This window comes from Equus quagga, chromosome 9 (genome assembly GCF_021613505.1).
Source record: "Equus quagga isolate Etosha38 chromosome 9, UCLA_HA_Equagga_1.0, whole genome shotgun sequence".
Lineage (NCBI taxonomy): Eukaryota > Metazoa > Chordata > Mammalia > Perissodactyla > Equidae > Equus > Equus quagga.
Genome location: NC_060275.1, coordinates 14,455,432 through 14,471,479, shown reverse-complemented (window position 1 = coordinate 14,471,479; position 16,048 = coordinate 14,455,432). Strand labels below are relative to the sequence as shown.

The following is a 16,048-nucleotide window of genomic DNA, read 5'->3' as shown; positions in this document are numbered from 1 at the left end:
GGGGGCGCCCGGGGACCCCCACGCGGCCGGCCGGCGGCTGCTGACTGGGTGCGCGGAGAAAACGCGCTGGAAAAGGGAATCGCTTTGCCCCTTTCTAACCGGGTGTAGGGGGGTGGGGGGGGTGTACACATCGTGTTACAGGCGCTCGGCCCCCGGGAGAAGACCCAGGCCGGTGCTGACCCCGAGCAGAGGGACCTCAGCGACGCCCTCGCGTGAAGAGGGGCGACTCCGCGCATTCACTCGCGAGGGAAGCCCCCAGCGTCCTGTTCACTTTCAAGTTGCTTCCTAGGTGTGCATGCAGAACACGCACTCTGGAAACACCATCGGTGACCAAGGCCAGACATAGCTCTGAGCGGGCCGGGGAGGGGCGAGTGGGCAGATCACAGACTTTAAAATGGTTAAGTTAATGCTTTTCCTCTGCTCCTGACAATTTCGGCCCTAGGTTGGGGCTGGACGCTGCGGAGGTGTGCAGGGCAACTTTCTGGCCCACAGGGCTAACAGCGGGGTGGGTGGGTTTCTAAAGGCCTCCACCGTCGCCTAGCCACCAATCCTGGATGGCCTCACCTTCTCAAGTTATCTGTACAGACACACACATATGTGTACACACAAGCACCCGCATTTTTTAATTCATCAGCATGAATAGGCCCTAGGAGAAAAGCGCAAGAGGGCAATCAAGTTGCACGTGTTTAACTATTTTTTATCTCTAAGAGTCTTGACAAATAGAGCCCCAGAAAGTGTTTACTGAAAGCACAGCAGCTTACTTAATAGGGCTCAAGTACAAATATACGGGGACACTGGATTATTGTGGTCATAGAAACATGGCAAAGGAGCACAGCAATGTGTACAACTACGTCGTGACACTGTCTCTGCTTTGTCTCATTCCTGGTCTAAAATCAAGCGTTTATTGTTAAGCAAAATAAACGCAGCAAATTATTTTCATTTCTTCATTTATCATACCCAATCAGCCAACATGCTAACCTCTTGCATGCAGGAATGAGTGCCTGGTACAAACTTCTTATTCCGGCAAGAGAGGATGAAGGAAAATGCTCTTAGATCTTCTGATGGCTGTGACAGGGTCTCCTTTTTTCCACGTCAGTGGCAGGGAGGTGTTCTGGCCTGGAGATAGACATGGAGTATAGACTGACCCCAAATATATGTTCTCACGGAAATAATAGAACTCATACTAATGCCAGAACGTTACTGTTTCAGGATCTTCTCAGAACCTTGTCTTAAACTCCCAAAATTACTTAAGAGGAATTGAAAGCCTTAGTGCTTCTGAGACCCAGCATGTGAGTGAGGAAATGAGAGGGCAGAGCTGAAAAAGAGATTGTACTTCTGCAAAGGGCGCAGCCAGAAGGAAATGGATACCCCCATTCCCAGAGAAAGAAACGCTTCCTTATTTTTTCCCCCTCCTTTGCTTCATAGAGCCTTAGGTTACAGGTGTTCCTTATGTAGCATCTTGATCATAACCACACATTCTCAGGACAGGTCCGTGTTATAACCCTTGACTAAGAGTATATATCCTGGGAATGTTCTGGATCTCTTTCAATCAAAAGAGTGAAACCATTCCTCCATTCAGATTCCATGTTTATTGGATTCCACTTTAAAGTATGAGGATAAGAATTCCTCGGAAGTGTGTGAATTAACTGTTTGTCTCCAGGTATTAGTGAGAGAGTGGAGGGATCACTGGCCTGAGTCAGGAGTCCTGGGTCTGAATCCCAGAGACCTTCTAACAACCTTCCAAATGTGTGCGCTGTGGGCTTTTCACTTCCCAAGATGTCTTCCACTTTTGGGAGCCAATGGACGGCCCTCTCACCAGCTTTGTCTGGCTGGTTTCTAGCAGGAGGGTGGCACCAGGAAGAGAAAGAACAAGATGCAGGGAGTGGAGCTTGTATCCAGAGTCTGAAAGGCCTGTGTTTTCCTTCTTTATTCTCCAATCTGCCAAACAAAAAGCTTTTTATTGCCAGTTTTCGCCACCTACTGGTTGATGTTTAACAGCATGATTCAGAAAGTTCTCTTCATCCATCACCAACATAAATGTCCTCAAAGTTTAGGAAATTCAAAAAGGACATTATTCGAATCTGGATATACTAATGCTTCATATAGATATGTATTAAATCTTCTCAACTATTAAACTTTTTATTTAAAATGAGGATAGAGGGGCTGGCAATGGGGCCGAGTGGTTAAGTTCACGTGCTCCACTGCAGTGGGCCAGGGTTTCGCCAGTTCGGATTCTGGGTGCGGACATGGCACCACTCCTCAGGCCACGTTGAGGCAGCGTCCCACATAGCACAACCAGAAGGACCTGCAACTAAAATATACAACTATGTACGGGGCGATTGGGGGAGATAAAGCAGGAAAAAAAAAACAGGATTGGCAACAGTTGTTAGCTCAGGTGCCGATCTTTAAAAAAGAAAAAAAAAAGAAGATAGAAAGACACCATTAACTGAGAGAGAACTGGCAACTAATAGGTAGGATGAAAGAGTTAAAAATATAAAACATGACCCCAAACCATTTAGGCAAACTGAAGTGGAAATAAATCCATAAACAAAACGAAATGACTAGAGAGAGTAAAAACAAGAAGTCTATGTAGGCTGCATAAGAAAAATGAACTGCTTAAAAAATAACATCTCACAGGCCTAGATAACCAAGTCAAAGACACTGATCGCCAATTTCAAGCGTCTTCTACGTTGTTTCCAGCTTTATTGAGATATAATTGACATAAGTATCTTATACATTATAAACTCTTATGCTAGTGTCACGTTCTTTCCGATGGCTTGCATGTTTTGTTGGCAAACATTATATAACATTATTATTATAACACTAACTCCTAATTCGTAATAGTTAAGAATACTAACAGTAATACTGTTCCCGATTCATTTATGCTCCGAGCCTGTCTTCTTTTCTAAGAGTGATCACATCCAAATCATCTGCTTTGTGCTCTCAAACCATCCTTGTCATCACCATGAAACTCTTTTGCCAAATCTAAACCAACAAGGCTTGGTTTAACTGAGAAACCCACCTGACTAATTTATGGCGGGTCCTAAACCTCAAAAAATGTTTAGAATAATTAAGCAACGACCTTTGAAACTAGGCAACGAACTGCAGATAAATCATTCTGTTGTGCCAACTTAGTGTGCAAGTAATGTTTACTTTGGTTTACAAAGGAAAGCGCAGGAAATTCACTTGTGGCAATTTTTTCCTTTCAAATTAATGACTTGGCATTTAAAGTGAAATAAACCAAAAGTAGGAACTTGTCATACTTTTCAAATGCCTATTGCTCTTGTTGGGTTGAAACTACAGTAATAGAACCAAACAACGTGAAAAACACCACAGTGTTGGGGAATAGGCAAAGAATATACATTCTTATGTGCAATAACTAACTTTTATTCTCTTATGCTCTTTAGCACAGAGCACAGTATCTCCAAGATATTAATTGCTGATGAACACATTTAGGAAAATCAAGGTTAATATGTTTGTTTTCTAGGGCTGCAGTAACAAAGTACCACAAACTGCATGGCTTAAAACAGAAATGTATTCTCCTACAATTCTGGGGGCTGGAAGTCCAAAATCAAGATGTCAGCAGCACATGCACCCTCTGAGGGGTCAAGGGAAGAATCTGCCTTGCCTCTTCCTAGCTTCTGGTGGTGGCTGGCAATCCTTGGCATTCATTGGCTCACAACTGCTTTACTCTGATCTCTGCCTCTGTTGTCACATGGCATTCTCCTTGTGTGTGTCTGTTTTCTCCTATTCTTATAAGATCACCAGTCATATTGAATAAGGACCCTAATAACCTCACCTTAACTTGATTATATCTATGAAGACCCCATTTCCAAATAAAGTCACATTCATAGGTTCTGGGGTTTAGGACAGCAACATCTTTTGCGGGTACACAACACAAAACAAAACATATCTAATAGGGCATCTTTCAAATTCGTGGGGTTTATGCCAAGGCCCAAGTGCTCAGCACCCCCTACATTTCAAGGGGAAGCATGATCTTTCTAAAGCTAACATCTGGGCATTTCATATTTCTGCTCAAAGTTCTTCGAGGCTATAATCTCAACTCCTCTGCATGGCATGATGTGGGCCAAGCCTACCACCTGGGCGCCCACTCTTTCCTTCTGCTTTCCCTTCTTGCAGCTATATTAACTTTGTGTGCTTTTATGGAATACACCAAGATCTCTCATGTGTTTTGCTTTTGCACATCTGCTCATCTCCCTGAAATGCACCCATGCTTTTCATGGCAAATTCATACTCGTACCTCATTTCATCTCAAGAACTTCCCCCCATGAGAGCATATTTGAATTTCCTGGGCAGTCTGAGGATTCCCTTTGTGCCACTGGAAAAGGCTTTGTACAGAATTTGAGCTTCAAAGTCAGAAAACAGGGGTTTGAATCCTGGCTCCACTGCTTAGTAGCTGAGACCTTGTGCTAGTTACTTAACCTCTCTATATGCCTGTGCCTTCAGTTATAGCCTGGGGATGTAGATGGTACTATTCATAGGACTAGTGTATGATTTAAATGAGTTACATGTAAAATGCTCACAACAGTGACTAGAAGGGGTGACGTTTCCAAGGTCAGTTGTGCTATCTTAATCATAGCTCTTGTTGGATCACAGTGTAATTTCCAGCATCTGTGTTTCTCACTAGATTATAAACTATGTGAGGGCAGGGACCATATTTTCCTCTGTGCATTCCCAGCCTAGAATAGTGCCTGACATTTAAATATTTGTGGCATAAAATTCGGAGGCCCGAGCTGAAGAAAGGAATGGGGAGTGGTTCCTCCTTCTCCAGGAAGACTTGTAAGAGCCTTCAGAGGGATGAGGGAGTGGGGAGGGAAAGAAACAAGAAATGCCATCGCCACAAGGGAGGGACAAATTCTTTATGCAGAGTTGTGTCCCCAGTGCCTGGATACCAAGCTCATCATAAGCACTCAATAAATATATGTTGAATGAGGGAAATGGAAGGTATAGAATCAGCAGTGGAACAGAAGTCAAGAAATATTTTTCTTTTTAAACATCCAAACATAAAAATTGTAGAAGTGATATCATATGCCATTTATGCATATAAATTGCTCGAATTTAAAGAAAGGTTAAGTTTGCAAACCAAGATGTCCAAGAATCTTTTCTTGACGTGACCAAAATTTTTCTATTTAAGGACCAAGAAATATTAAGGCATGTTCTTTAACATATAGGTCTCCTATGCCCTTCAGAGTCTAGGAGATATTTTATTGTTAGACTATGAAGGTTTAAAGTATGGGAAATCAATTTATTTGTATATGAAACATAATTACTTAAGACATGTTACTAAATTCTGCATTTCTTACTCTCTTACTCATATATTCCACAAGAGAGTCACACAAACACAGGACATATTTAAAACAAGAGCTCAGAATACCAAGTACTTACTCTAAAAATATTACTTCCTGAAAAATGATAAAAATCAAGCCTTGGCAAGTGTTTAAGATGCAAGTTTAGGATAACACTATGGAAGAGGTTTGTGTTTTGCTTCAAGTGTCTGTCAAAAAACACAGATTTCTAGAAAAATAAGTTTTCAAATCTGTAAAGCTTGTTCCCCATTTATTTTTTTCTTGTGATTCAGAAATACAAGATATGAAAATTAGGTTACAATTCTGGCACAAAAGCTTCTAAAGTAGCAAACACAAGTTCTAATATATATCAAAATAGCCATGTGCACTCTTCTCAGTTTAAAAATGTCTTTAGAGTTTTCACACCAAGCAAGTGTAAAATATAATAGCTATTGCCTGCTCTTCAAAATATCAAGTCTGCCGTCACTGCCCTGAACTAAATGAGATTTAGTCCAGCATATGGAAGATCATGGTTAGCAGGTACTTTGTAGGGCTGAGTTACTAAGAACTAAAGGAAATGAGAAAGACACAAAGCATCTTACATCAAAAAGTATGAATATTTCAGTGTCCTCGAGTAGGACATGTTTAAATTAGAACATGATGTAATAAAATTAAATCACCTGATGATATAATTCAGTAAAAGGAAAAATTATTATGTATTGCCTGCTTCTAGAAAGACAAAGACATACAATTCTTTGAATCAAGGCAACTACTACCAAAATGCTTTTGTCATCTAAATATTGGTCTCTCAACATTCACTTCCATGAATTAACAATATATGGTTTAACAGATCCCAATAAAGCTTTATAACTAAATATATACAAGTATCAATGTAAAGAGGCCATCATTAACAGCATTTTTAATTTCTTCTCTTTTCAGCTGTGAAAATTAAATTTAAAAAATATAGAAAAGAACAATTCCCTTGACTTTGTTTTTGTAAAAAGAAATGAGGATTATTTTTTATACCTTTTTCAATTATCCTTGAAGATACTGTGAGATTTCTAGGGCTGAATGACACTAAACATTTTAAAATAAATAGACTCACAAATACACGATAATAAAACAGTACAACCGAACCTAGCAGAGGGAGGCACTTCAGAACTGAAACTGGCATAAAACCCTGTGGTCAGTCACATACGGAGAGCCCACATTTCAGCGGAATTATGACAAACTTCTGCCAGAGATGAGAGTCAACAACTTCTGGGTATAACATAAAGTGACGAGTCAATGCAATCCTTAAAAAAAAGCCAACAGTTTCCCTAACAAACAGTCTGACTCAGAGCTTTTTTTCTTCCCTCGAGCAAAAAAACAAGTCAATGTAAAAAAAGTGGTACGAGAATTGAGCCAAAAAAAGTAAAAAGTAGAATTTGCCTTGTAATAGTTACATGTTTTGGATGAAGTCAGGTCATTGGGTGACGCGGCTTAAATGTCCACAATCCCTTGTCCAAAACCCTCTGGGCCAGATGTGTTTCAGAATTCATCAGATTTTGGATTTTGAAAAGGTAATATGGGGCATATACTGGATATTACAAAACACCACAGAGTCTGGGGCAATACCTATAATCAAACCCACTGGTATTTTTTCAGGTGAAATTAATAAACAGTCCAGGAAGTGGCATAAATAAGAACTATCATAATCTCATGTCAGTTCATGTCAGGTTTTGCTATCAAATGAATTATGGCACCAAATTTAGAAAGCAAAAAAAAACCACCTTTCCAAAGCTTTTTGAATACAGGACTGTGGACCTTTGACATCTCTGACAAAGAAGCCCATTCTCTGAAATTATCATCTCCACAAATCTCCTGCTATGTCTGAGCTTCAGTTGGGTTGGGGGTAATATCTCTCACCAGAGAACGGGAGCTCTTAAATTTGTGCAGGCAGATTACCTGAGGTGACAGTACTGTCTATAAGGACACCTTAAGAAATGTATATTGAAAAAACTATTGTTAAATAGTTAATTTTATTAAATGAGATGCCATCTTGGACTAAATTTTAATATACACCAGCAGGAGAAGGTGCCAACATTCAAGGAACATTTATGAGAAAAGAATAAAATTGAGAAACATCCAGATATTAATGTAACTGTTTTCTGCAAATTAGGAAAATACAGCCAATACTCCATTTTCGAGGCTGCACAATATGACTCAACGGAGTTTGCAAACGATGGCTACACAAGACTGAAAGATTCATGAAACCATTTATGGCATCAACCCACCCCTATGAGCTGCAATGAAGTCATCCAAGCAACTTAGATATTAAGTAATCATTTCTTCTGTCTTTATCAGTGTTTAAAATATGCCAGTCTCAGATCTTAATTAAAAAAACACCATGGATTAAAGCTATTAAACATTTTACTGTTTAAATATTAAGTCATTTTAAAGTCAAGAGGTTCAAAAACTCAAGAGCAAAAAAGGTTTGCTATAATTTTTAGGTCTTTAATCTTTTGTAGAATTGTGGGGGTTTTAATAATAAAAAAGTTTCTTCTTCAAAAGCGGTGGTCTTTTCTCACCAAAGTGAACTGGAATGTGCTACTGTATATGCATACTGTGTATGCAAGAAGGAGGGGATACAGCATTACAAGGAAGGTGACTGTCCTCAAGTAGGAGGACCACATACAATGACAGGACGGAGCGGTAACATTGGCTAAAACTCATCATAGGCACTTATTGTGGAAATCCACCAATGAACAACAGAGCCTGTAATCTGGAAACAACATTCACGGGGCCAAGAGGATTTCCAGGGTTATATTGCGAGAGTGACAACTGGGCTTCCTTACCACGTGGTTCGAAGAGAATGTTCTCAAAGTCAGTGGGAGAGTCACAGAAAGAATGGGGTGATCATTTTATTTCAAAAGCGAGTATCTTCAAAATGCGCCTTGTCGTCCTACTTTCTGTTCTGAATGAGTAAAATTTAAATATCCTATCGCCAGCCTTTCCTAAAAGCTACATTTATGCTACAAGGAGAAGAATGTCACACTTCTTAAGTTTTTTCATTTGTTTTAATTAATTCATGAATTAATTTAAAAATTCAAGCCAAAAATTTTTAACTGGTCTTCTTTTTTCTTTTTTTTTTTTTTTACAAAAATATTATAGCAGTATCAGCAAAATAGGAAAGGAAGAGATGGGTAGAATGAAAAGACACTATAATGGAATGGAACTTCAGGTCATCATGGCTATTGAAGAAATTGTAAACTTTTAAGCTTCTACGATTTTACTTCTTTCAGAAAACGTTTTAGGAGGCTGCTTTTCCCCATGAGTGAAAAATGAAAAGGGCCCTTGGCATTCGAGTCTAACGAAGACAAGACAGCATTATTTTTCCTACTGGAAAATATTTATCTCCTTCTCCTCCACTGCATTGCCCTCTCCCATCCCCCTTGTAGTGTTATGGGATCAAAGAGAGAGAGAAGCCACAAGGGTCCACCAGTAGCAGAGTGAGTCAGGGACATTATTATGCATTCGGACTCACTGGCAATGTGTAAAACTCATCTTGAATAAAATATACCAAGCTAAAGAGAAAAAAAAAGGCTTTAGAAACCCATAAACTGCCTTTCATGGAAGGTTTAAAAAGTCCTTAAGACTTCTTACGTGTCACAAAGTACATTTCTGGACTTGATTTCTATGGGGAAAAACAGAATAAATAGAAAAAATTTCAATGATCACTCTGAAATCCTGTTCTTTACCCTGCTCACACGCTATTAGTTCCCATACCATCAGCACCTCTCCACTTCAGAGAATCCAGTGGTCTCCTATTCCACATTTGCATAGTATTAATAATATTGTCTGGAGTTGAACTTCTATCCCCTCGCTTGCAGCCAGGTTTCTGAAGAGCAGTGGTCCAATCTCACATATTCAAAAGCAATACATAAGTGTCTGTAGGGCAAAATCTGGGTCCCATTTAGCAGCAAGCTGTTCAGATTATTTAGAAACAGTCTTTTTCCGACGGGTAAGAATTAGGCAGTTTTGTCGGCAATTTCAGATTTTGCTCTCTGCATCATACAGCGACGAACTATGCTGTCGAAACTTCCAATGTAAAACAAAGCGATAGTGCGGAAAAGGCCCATGGTGACCACCTGTGAGAGAGAGAGAGAGAGAGAGACGTCTGAGCTCATCCCTACAGTACAATACAACCGTTCATTTCACGGGATTTTAGGATATGTCTTTAATAAAACCGTTTCTAAGACTCATCTTCTAATCTGCTCCAAGAATAAGTATAATGAAAACTCTGTAACTGTCAAAAGAACGGTGAGAACGGAAGCTGTCTGCTCTCCACCACTGTCTACACAGTGCCTGCCGGTCTGTAACAGCAAAATATTTGTCCAATTAATAAATTCAAATTATACAAAGAATAAAACAGGTATTCTCAGTGGTCTTAGGGTTCTAATAACGAGGGAAGATCCACTCCAGCATTGCAAGGCTTTTTGGTTTAAGATTGATGTTCCGATTACAAAATTCAGACCCTATGCTAGGCGCTGAGACTCGGTGGTGAGAAAAAAACAGTCCTGCCCTCCACTGGCTTATTCCATACTTGGAAAGACAGTCAACTAGAGAAAGGCCATTCCTGTTTCAGGGTTAAACCAGCAATTAACCATATCCATTAACTGTCACTCTTTCCACTAAGACTCTTACTACAACAGCTCTAAATGGAATTTTTTAAGAGGCAGAAAACTACAAAGAGAAACATGTTCAAATATGCAAAGTCTCAAAAAATTTGCCCCCCATGCACCCTTTCTTCAGAAAGCTACTAGAAGAGGTAAATGGCCAATGTGAGAGAGTCAACAAAGAAAGGCAATGTCAAGTGATACAAGAAGGGGGAAAAGAAGGCAAAGAGGTGCCCAGAATGATCATGCTGGGGAGGCCCGGGGTCAGCTACGCACTAGACATGGGGGCAGCTAGTCCTGACCGGCAGGTCAGAAGGCTCCAGGAGGAATTCCTTCTAGAAGGTGAAACTGATGGGGTATCCAGTATTTCTGAGAGGAGGTGAAGACAGTCATTATTAATAATACAAAGAAATAATACATAGAAAAAGGCCAATAATAGTTTCAGGGAAAACAAAAGGTTGTACAAAAAAGGAAAATTAATTATGCATATTACATAGCTCAGCTGTGAATAGCATTTAAATAGCCATAATGATTATCTCAAATACAGAACCAAAATCCAATTATCACAAAAAGGGAGGGTGCGGAGGAGGAGAGGCGGGTGTAAGTGGGAGGAGGAGGGGATGAGGAGAACTGAAACCTGACCTTTCACAGCAGAGGTCAATACCTGATCCCAAACTGGGAAAGAGTGGGAGTGATCACAGAAGTACAGAATCTAGAGACATGGAGGGAGATGTGAGAAGGCCCAGCTACAAGGACAGTGCAGCTGCTCCTGAGAAGGGTGAAATGGAGCAGGTGGAGGAAGAGACCACTGGTTTTCATAACGAGCCTTGAAAACGATTTGATTCTCTGGAGTGTGTGCCAGGATAACTTTGCAAAATGTAAAAACCACAGGGAAGTTGGAAAAAGGCAAAACTATGGAGACAGCAGAAAGATCAGTGGCTGCCAGAGGTCTAGAAGGAAGAAAGGAGGACTGACTAGGTGGAGCACAGGTGAATTTTAGGGCAGTGAATACTCTGTATGACACTGTAGTGGTGGATACGTGTCATTATACATTTGTCAAAACCCATAGGATGGACGTGCAACACCAAGAGTAAATCCTAATGTAACCGAGGACTTCAGTTAATAATAATGTATCAATACTGGCTCATCAACCGTAACAACGTACCACACTAATGCCAGGCGTTAAAAATAGGGGAAACTGGGGCGAGGCAGGGGTGGGGGATGGTATATGGGAACTCTGTAATTTCCACTCAAATTTTCTACAAATCTACAGACAGCTCTAAAAAAAATGCCTATTATTAAAAAAAAATAAATAAAGGAAAGAAAAAACCTCAAGAAAAAGCAATTATAATACAGCATAATAAAGTGCTAAAATGGGGCTAACAAGGCATTTAACCCAGTCTTGGAGTTTTCTGGAAATAGCAGTGTTTAAGATGAGACCTGAAGGAAGACTGGAAGTTGGTTGCACAAAGGAAAGCTGGGGATGGAGGGACATAGACAAAAGTTGCAGAAAGAGAAGGCGAGGCAGGGAAGAAAGTTGCATGGCTGGGAGGGTAAGCGGGGTCAGAAGTCAGAGGGCTGTGCCGCGCGATGGAATGGAAGCTTTATCCTGATGGTACTGGGGAGTCACTGAAGGTTGTTACCCAAGGTAGATTTGCAGCTTAGAAAAACCAGCATGGAAAATGTAATGGCACACTCAAACGTACCGGAGGCTTGGGGCAGGTGCTGCAAGACCACACGGATTGGAAGATCGTGTCCTGGTAATGGGAGCAGCTGCCACCCTGAGCAGCTCATTACTGCCAGAAGAGAATGCAGACCCTGTGCTGCCAGGCCTTCTGAACTTCCAAGACAAGTCCAAAATCTGGACTTTTTATGTAAAATTTAATTTTAAAACTATTTTATTTGACTAAGCACACTCATACCAGATGGGCCAAACAAAATATTTTCCAGGCCTGTGGGCCCCCAGTTGATGACCTCTGGCTCACAGAGCATGACACTCAGGCAAGGAGCTGATGGCAGCAACCTAGGCCCGAACTGTGGGAGCAGCAGCAAGGCCGGTGAAAGTGAGCGGCCCCAAGACTAGGGACCAGAGATGGATCTGATCCCTGATGTGAGGGGCAGAGGAGGGGAGTCAGGGATGACATCCCGGTTTCTGGCTGGCCTCTTGAGTGAACATGAACACCCACCACAGAGACAGAAGACAGAGTCGATGATGGGAAGTGGGGGCAGGATGCTGGGGAAACAGAAGTTTTATAGTGGACATGTTGAATTGGAGATGTAGAGTTATAGCCCAGGGAAAATGTCTAAAGAAATTTCCACAGAACTGGAGTTCTGGAAGTAGGTATGGGATGAAGTTTTAGATTTGGCATCAGTTCTATAGAAGTGGGAGAATGGACAAGATCGCCCACAGGGATCGTGCAGAATTCACCCGGTCATCCTGCTCATGCATTCTTAGTCCCTACTAGGTGCCAGGCATGGGCTGCAAGGGGTACAACGTACACACGAGAGTGTGGACCTGTCCTCAAAGAGGGCATCTAATCCAGTGTCTGCCTCTAAGAGAGAAGCACAAACTTGGGAGTATATTCTAAAGTGAGGAAAACTCACGCCTAAGCCATTTGGGTTTTTAGTCTGGACATGGTCTACTACGCAGAATTTTAGTCCTTTGTCATCAACTACCCATCAGTATAGGCAGCTTTCCCACCCTCTACCCTCCATCATCCATGGCTTTGTCCTTCAAGAGCAACCCCTCGACTATACCTCTCATATTACCTTGTGTTAGTGTCCCCTTTTGTATCAGTCTCTCCCAGAGACTGTAAGCCCCCTGAGGTCAGGGCGGAGGGCCTGATGTCTGAGTCTCCAGTAGCAAACATGGCAGCGAGCACACCAATGAGCAGTTAATTAACCTCTGTGCGTCCTGGACGAACTGTAATTCCCATAATGGCAGGGACTGTGTTGAATCCTTCCCTCGTATCTCCCTCAGCTTGGTTAACTGTGGACTGACTCTCCTGGAAAAGGTCCTCTAGTCGAATAGCTCAGTAATTTTAGGCAAGACCACCCCTAAACTACTCTAGAAAGAGAAGATTTTCATTTTTCAAACACTTCAGATCAGTGGTTCTCAGATGAGAACCCAACAGCAGAGACAGCGTTTTTCCTCTCTATCCACAGTGCCCAGCACAGAAGACTTCTACTCATCTAAGCTCCTCAAGTTGTATCTTTACCCTATTTCCTATTGACTTATCCCTCGGAGAGGAAGGAAAAAAGTTGACGCTGTCAATAAAAATTCTGCACATCCTCAGATAAAGCTACTAAGTCTTCCTGTAGCCTTTTCTCATTGAGGTTAAATGAGAGGCACTGTCTGTCTGTCCATCTGACGGCCTATGCATAGCTCACCTGCTGGAGCCCTTCAGTGATAGAAGTTACCGGAGCCATTCCACAGGTCAGGGACGAGAGCATGTACCCATCTGAGCCAATGGAACTGTTAAAATTCCCTTGCTAAAATAGAAGGAAGAGAAAAGAGAGAGGCAATGTAGTAACACGTAAAGGAATCAACTCAACACGTCAGAAACAATGAAGTGTGTCCGTTCACGTGAGTTGGGATAAGAGGTTGACAAAGCACATACCGCAGCTCATAAATGACCGTGGCCTTGACAGATGGGCTACACCGGCTAGACGGGTGGTTCTCAAAATGTGGCTCCACGGACCCTGGGGGTCCTGAGGCTCTTTCGGGGAGTCCATGAGGACAAAACAATTGTCATAATAATACTAACACATTAATTGCCTCTTACACCGAGTGACATTTGCACCGATGGGCAAAACTGCTGGCTCATTAGCATGAACCACAAGTGGTCGTCTCTCCTCTGCCATACACACTTGCAGTAATAAATACACAAAGAAAACAGAAATTTAAAAAAGTCTTTAAAACATTTAAAAATGTCAGTTTTGCTTTTAAAACACCCTTGATAAAGCAGTAAAATTAATCATTTTATTAAATCTCAGCTCTTAAGGGCATTCTTCTTATAAATAAAAATTTGTGTGTGTGTGTGATTTTTTTGTGATAAAAAGAGGAGAACGTACCCAGTGCTTCTTTCTGCCGTGCAAAAAGGGGGACGGCTGCCCGGAAGAAGGGCCCCCTGCCACTGTTTAATGCGTGACACTGCCGCTTTTTTCACAGAACACCATTTTTACGTGAAAGAACCAGGGACAGACAATCTACGGTCTTTCAGACTTGGGTATTTGGAAGACATTTTGTGGAAAATGAATAAAATGAGCCTGTCGTTTCAAGGAAAATTGGCAGCTTTTGGGGTCAATGTTAAAATCTGAGATTTTAAGGCAAAATTAAGATTTGTGAAAACTTGTATCTGCTATCATGAGGCTGTCAGCTTCCCAAAATGTAAAGACTTTTACGATAAGATCAGCAGTGATAGAATGAATGTAATTTTTTTGATAACTCAGTGAACCCATATTTTCCAAATGACTAATGCATAATGTTACAAAATCATGAATGGGTACAAACATTCAAAGTGCAAAGACCAATGGATTTTAATGTAACAGAAAACAAAAAGTTCATTGATGTTATTTCCAATTCCACATTGCAACTAACCTTTCAAAAAGTACTATTCATTGACTTTGGGTTTCATATCAAAAAAGAATGTCCACCGTTCTCTGAAAATTGTATGAAATAGAATTTCATAGGAAATTTCTATGAAATATTCCTCCCTTTTCTAATACATATCTGTGTAAGGCCAGATGCTCTTCATATCCTTCATTCAAAACAACATATTACAACAGACTGAACTCAGAAGCACCTGGAGGAACCCAGCCATCTTCTACGAACACAGACAGCAGAGAGACTGCTGAGATGGAAAACAGCGCCACTCTTCTCACGCAAGTTCAGTTTTGAAAAATAATTTTCGTTGGAAAAACGCTACGTAAAAATGTAATGGGTTTATTATTGTTATTTTTAATGAATTAATAAGTATTTTTTAATTACACAGTTTCAATTTCTAACATGGCAAAATATCAATAAATATATAGTCAATGTAAAGAAAAGTTCTCTGGGGTTGTCATCAATTTAGAGTCTAAAGGGTCAAGAGAGGAACAAATTTGAAAACCACCAGAGTGGGGCCGACCCGGTGGCACACCGGCTAAGTTCGCACATTCCACTTTGGCGGCCTGGGGTTCGCCGGTTCAGATCCCAGGCATGGACATGGCACCACTTGGCAAGCCATGCTGTGGTAGGAGTCCCACGTATAAAGTAGAGGAAGATGGGCATGGATGTTAGCTCAGGGCCAGTCTTCCTCAGCAAAAAGAGGAGGATTGGCAGCAGATGTTAGCTCAGGGCTAATCTTCCTCAAAAAAAAAAAGAAAAGAAAAGAAAAAAGAAAACCACCAGACTACATGAATCATGCCAAAATATGGACAGCTACTTCAGATGATTAAAAACACAGACCGCGTTTGCTTTGATTTGTTATAAGCAGGAAAAACAAAGTTGGCCCAATCACATGGTGGCATCTTTCTGTGCCTTTGAACACAATCAGGGTAAAGTTCTTCCCGTGTCTGTATATATTTGAACAGAGTTCGACATTTCTTGTATTCTGCTCAGTTCGGCCTCATGCAACCATCTGCATGTTCCTTCAAGGCTGCTGCACAGCATGCTGACACTTCTCATTCTGATGGTCCCCCAAATTTCCTAAATTCAATGTGGGCCTAAGGTCTACAGACATCCCTCATAAATGTGTATCTTTCTGCATGTGGGTTAATGAGAATGTTGTCAAAAAGCTTGTGGCACATATGTTGTTCTACAAAATAGCACACGGTTTCTAAAGATTCTATTTTTGACTCCAAATAAACTCCGCAGCCTGGAAGCACAGGAGGCTAGGCTGACGGATGATGGCCTAGTCTAGTTGCACTTTCTTATTAGTGAACATCTGGGAAAATGATACTGGGAAGCAGGGAAGAGAAAGAAAAAATTCCTTAATCAACGAGTCTGGCAATAAGGTACCAAAAATAATCTAAAACTGAAAATACTGTGGGAAAGAAGAGGCAAGATGCCACATACAGCAGACAGTGTCTACCGTTCACACA

General features: G+C 41.1%; 1 protein-coding gene across 1 annotated transcript in view; it reads right to left on the bottom strand.

The window, feature by feature from the left end:
- Nucleotides 1-5,560: 5,560 nt before the first annotated feature.
- The window catches only part of KDSR (3-ketodihydrosphingosine reductase), a 44,162-nt gene continuing 33,674 nt past the window's right edge, over nucleotides 5,561-16,048 (bottom strand). The window contains exons 9-10 of the mRNA XM_046671482.1: nucleotides 13,355-13,456; nucleotides 5,561-9,436 (exon numbers count right to left, since the gene is read on the bottom strand). Of these exons, the coding sequence (XP_046527438.1) occupies nucleotides 9,317-9,436; nucleotides 13,355-13,456 (222 nt within the window). The 3' untranslated portion in view covers nucleotides 5,561-9,316. The remainder of the gene's footprint in view (nucleotides 9,437-13,354; nucleotides 13,457-16,048) is intronic.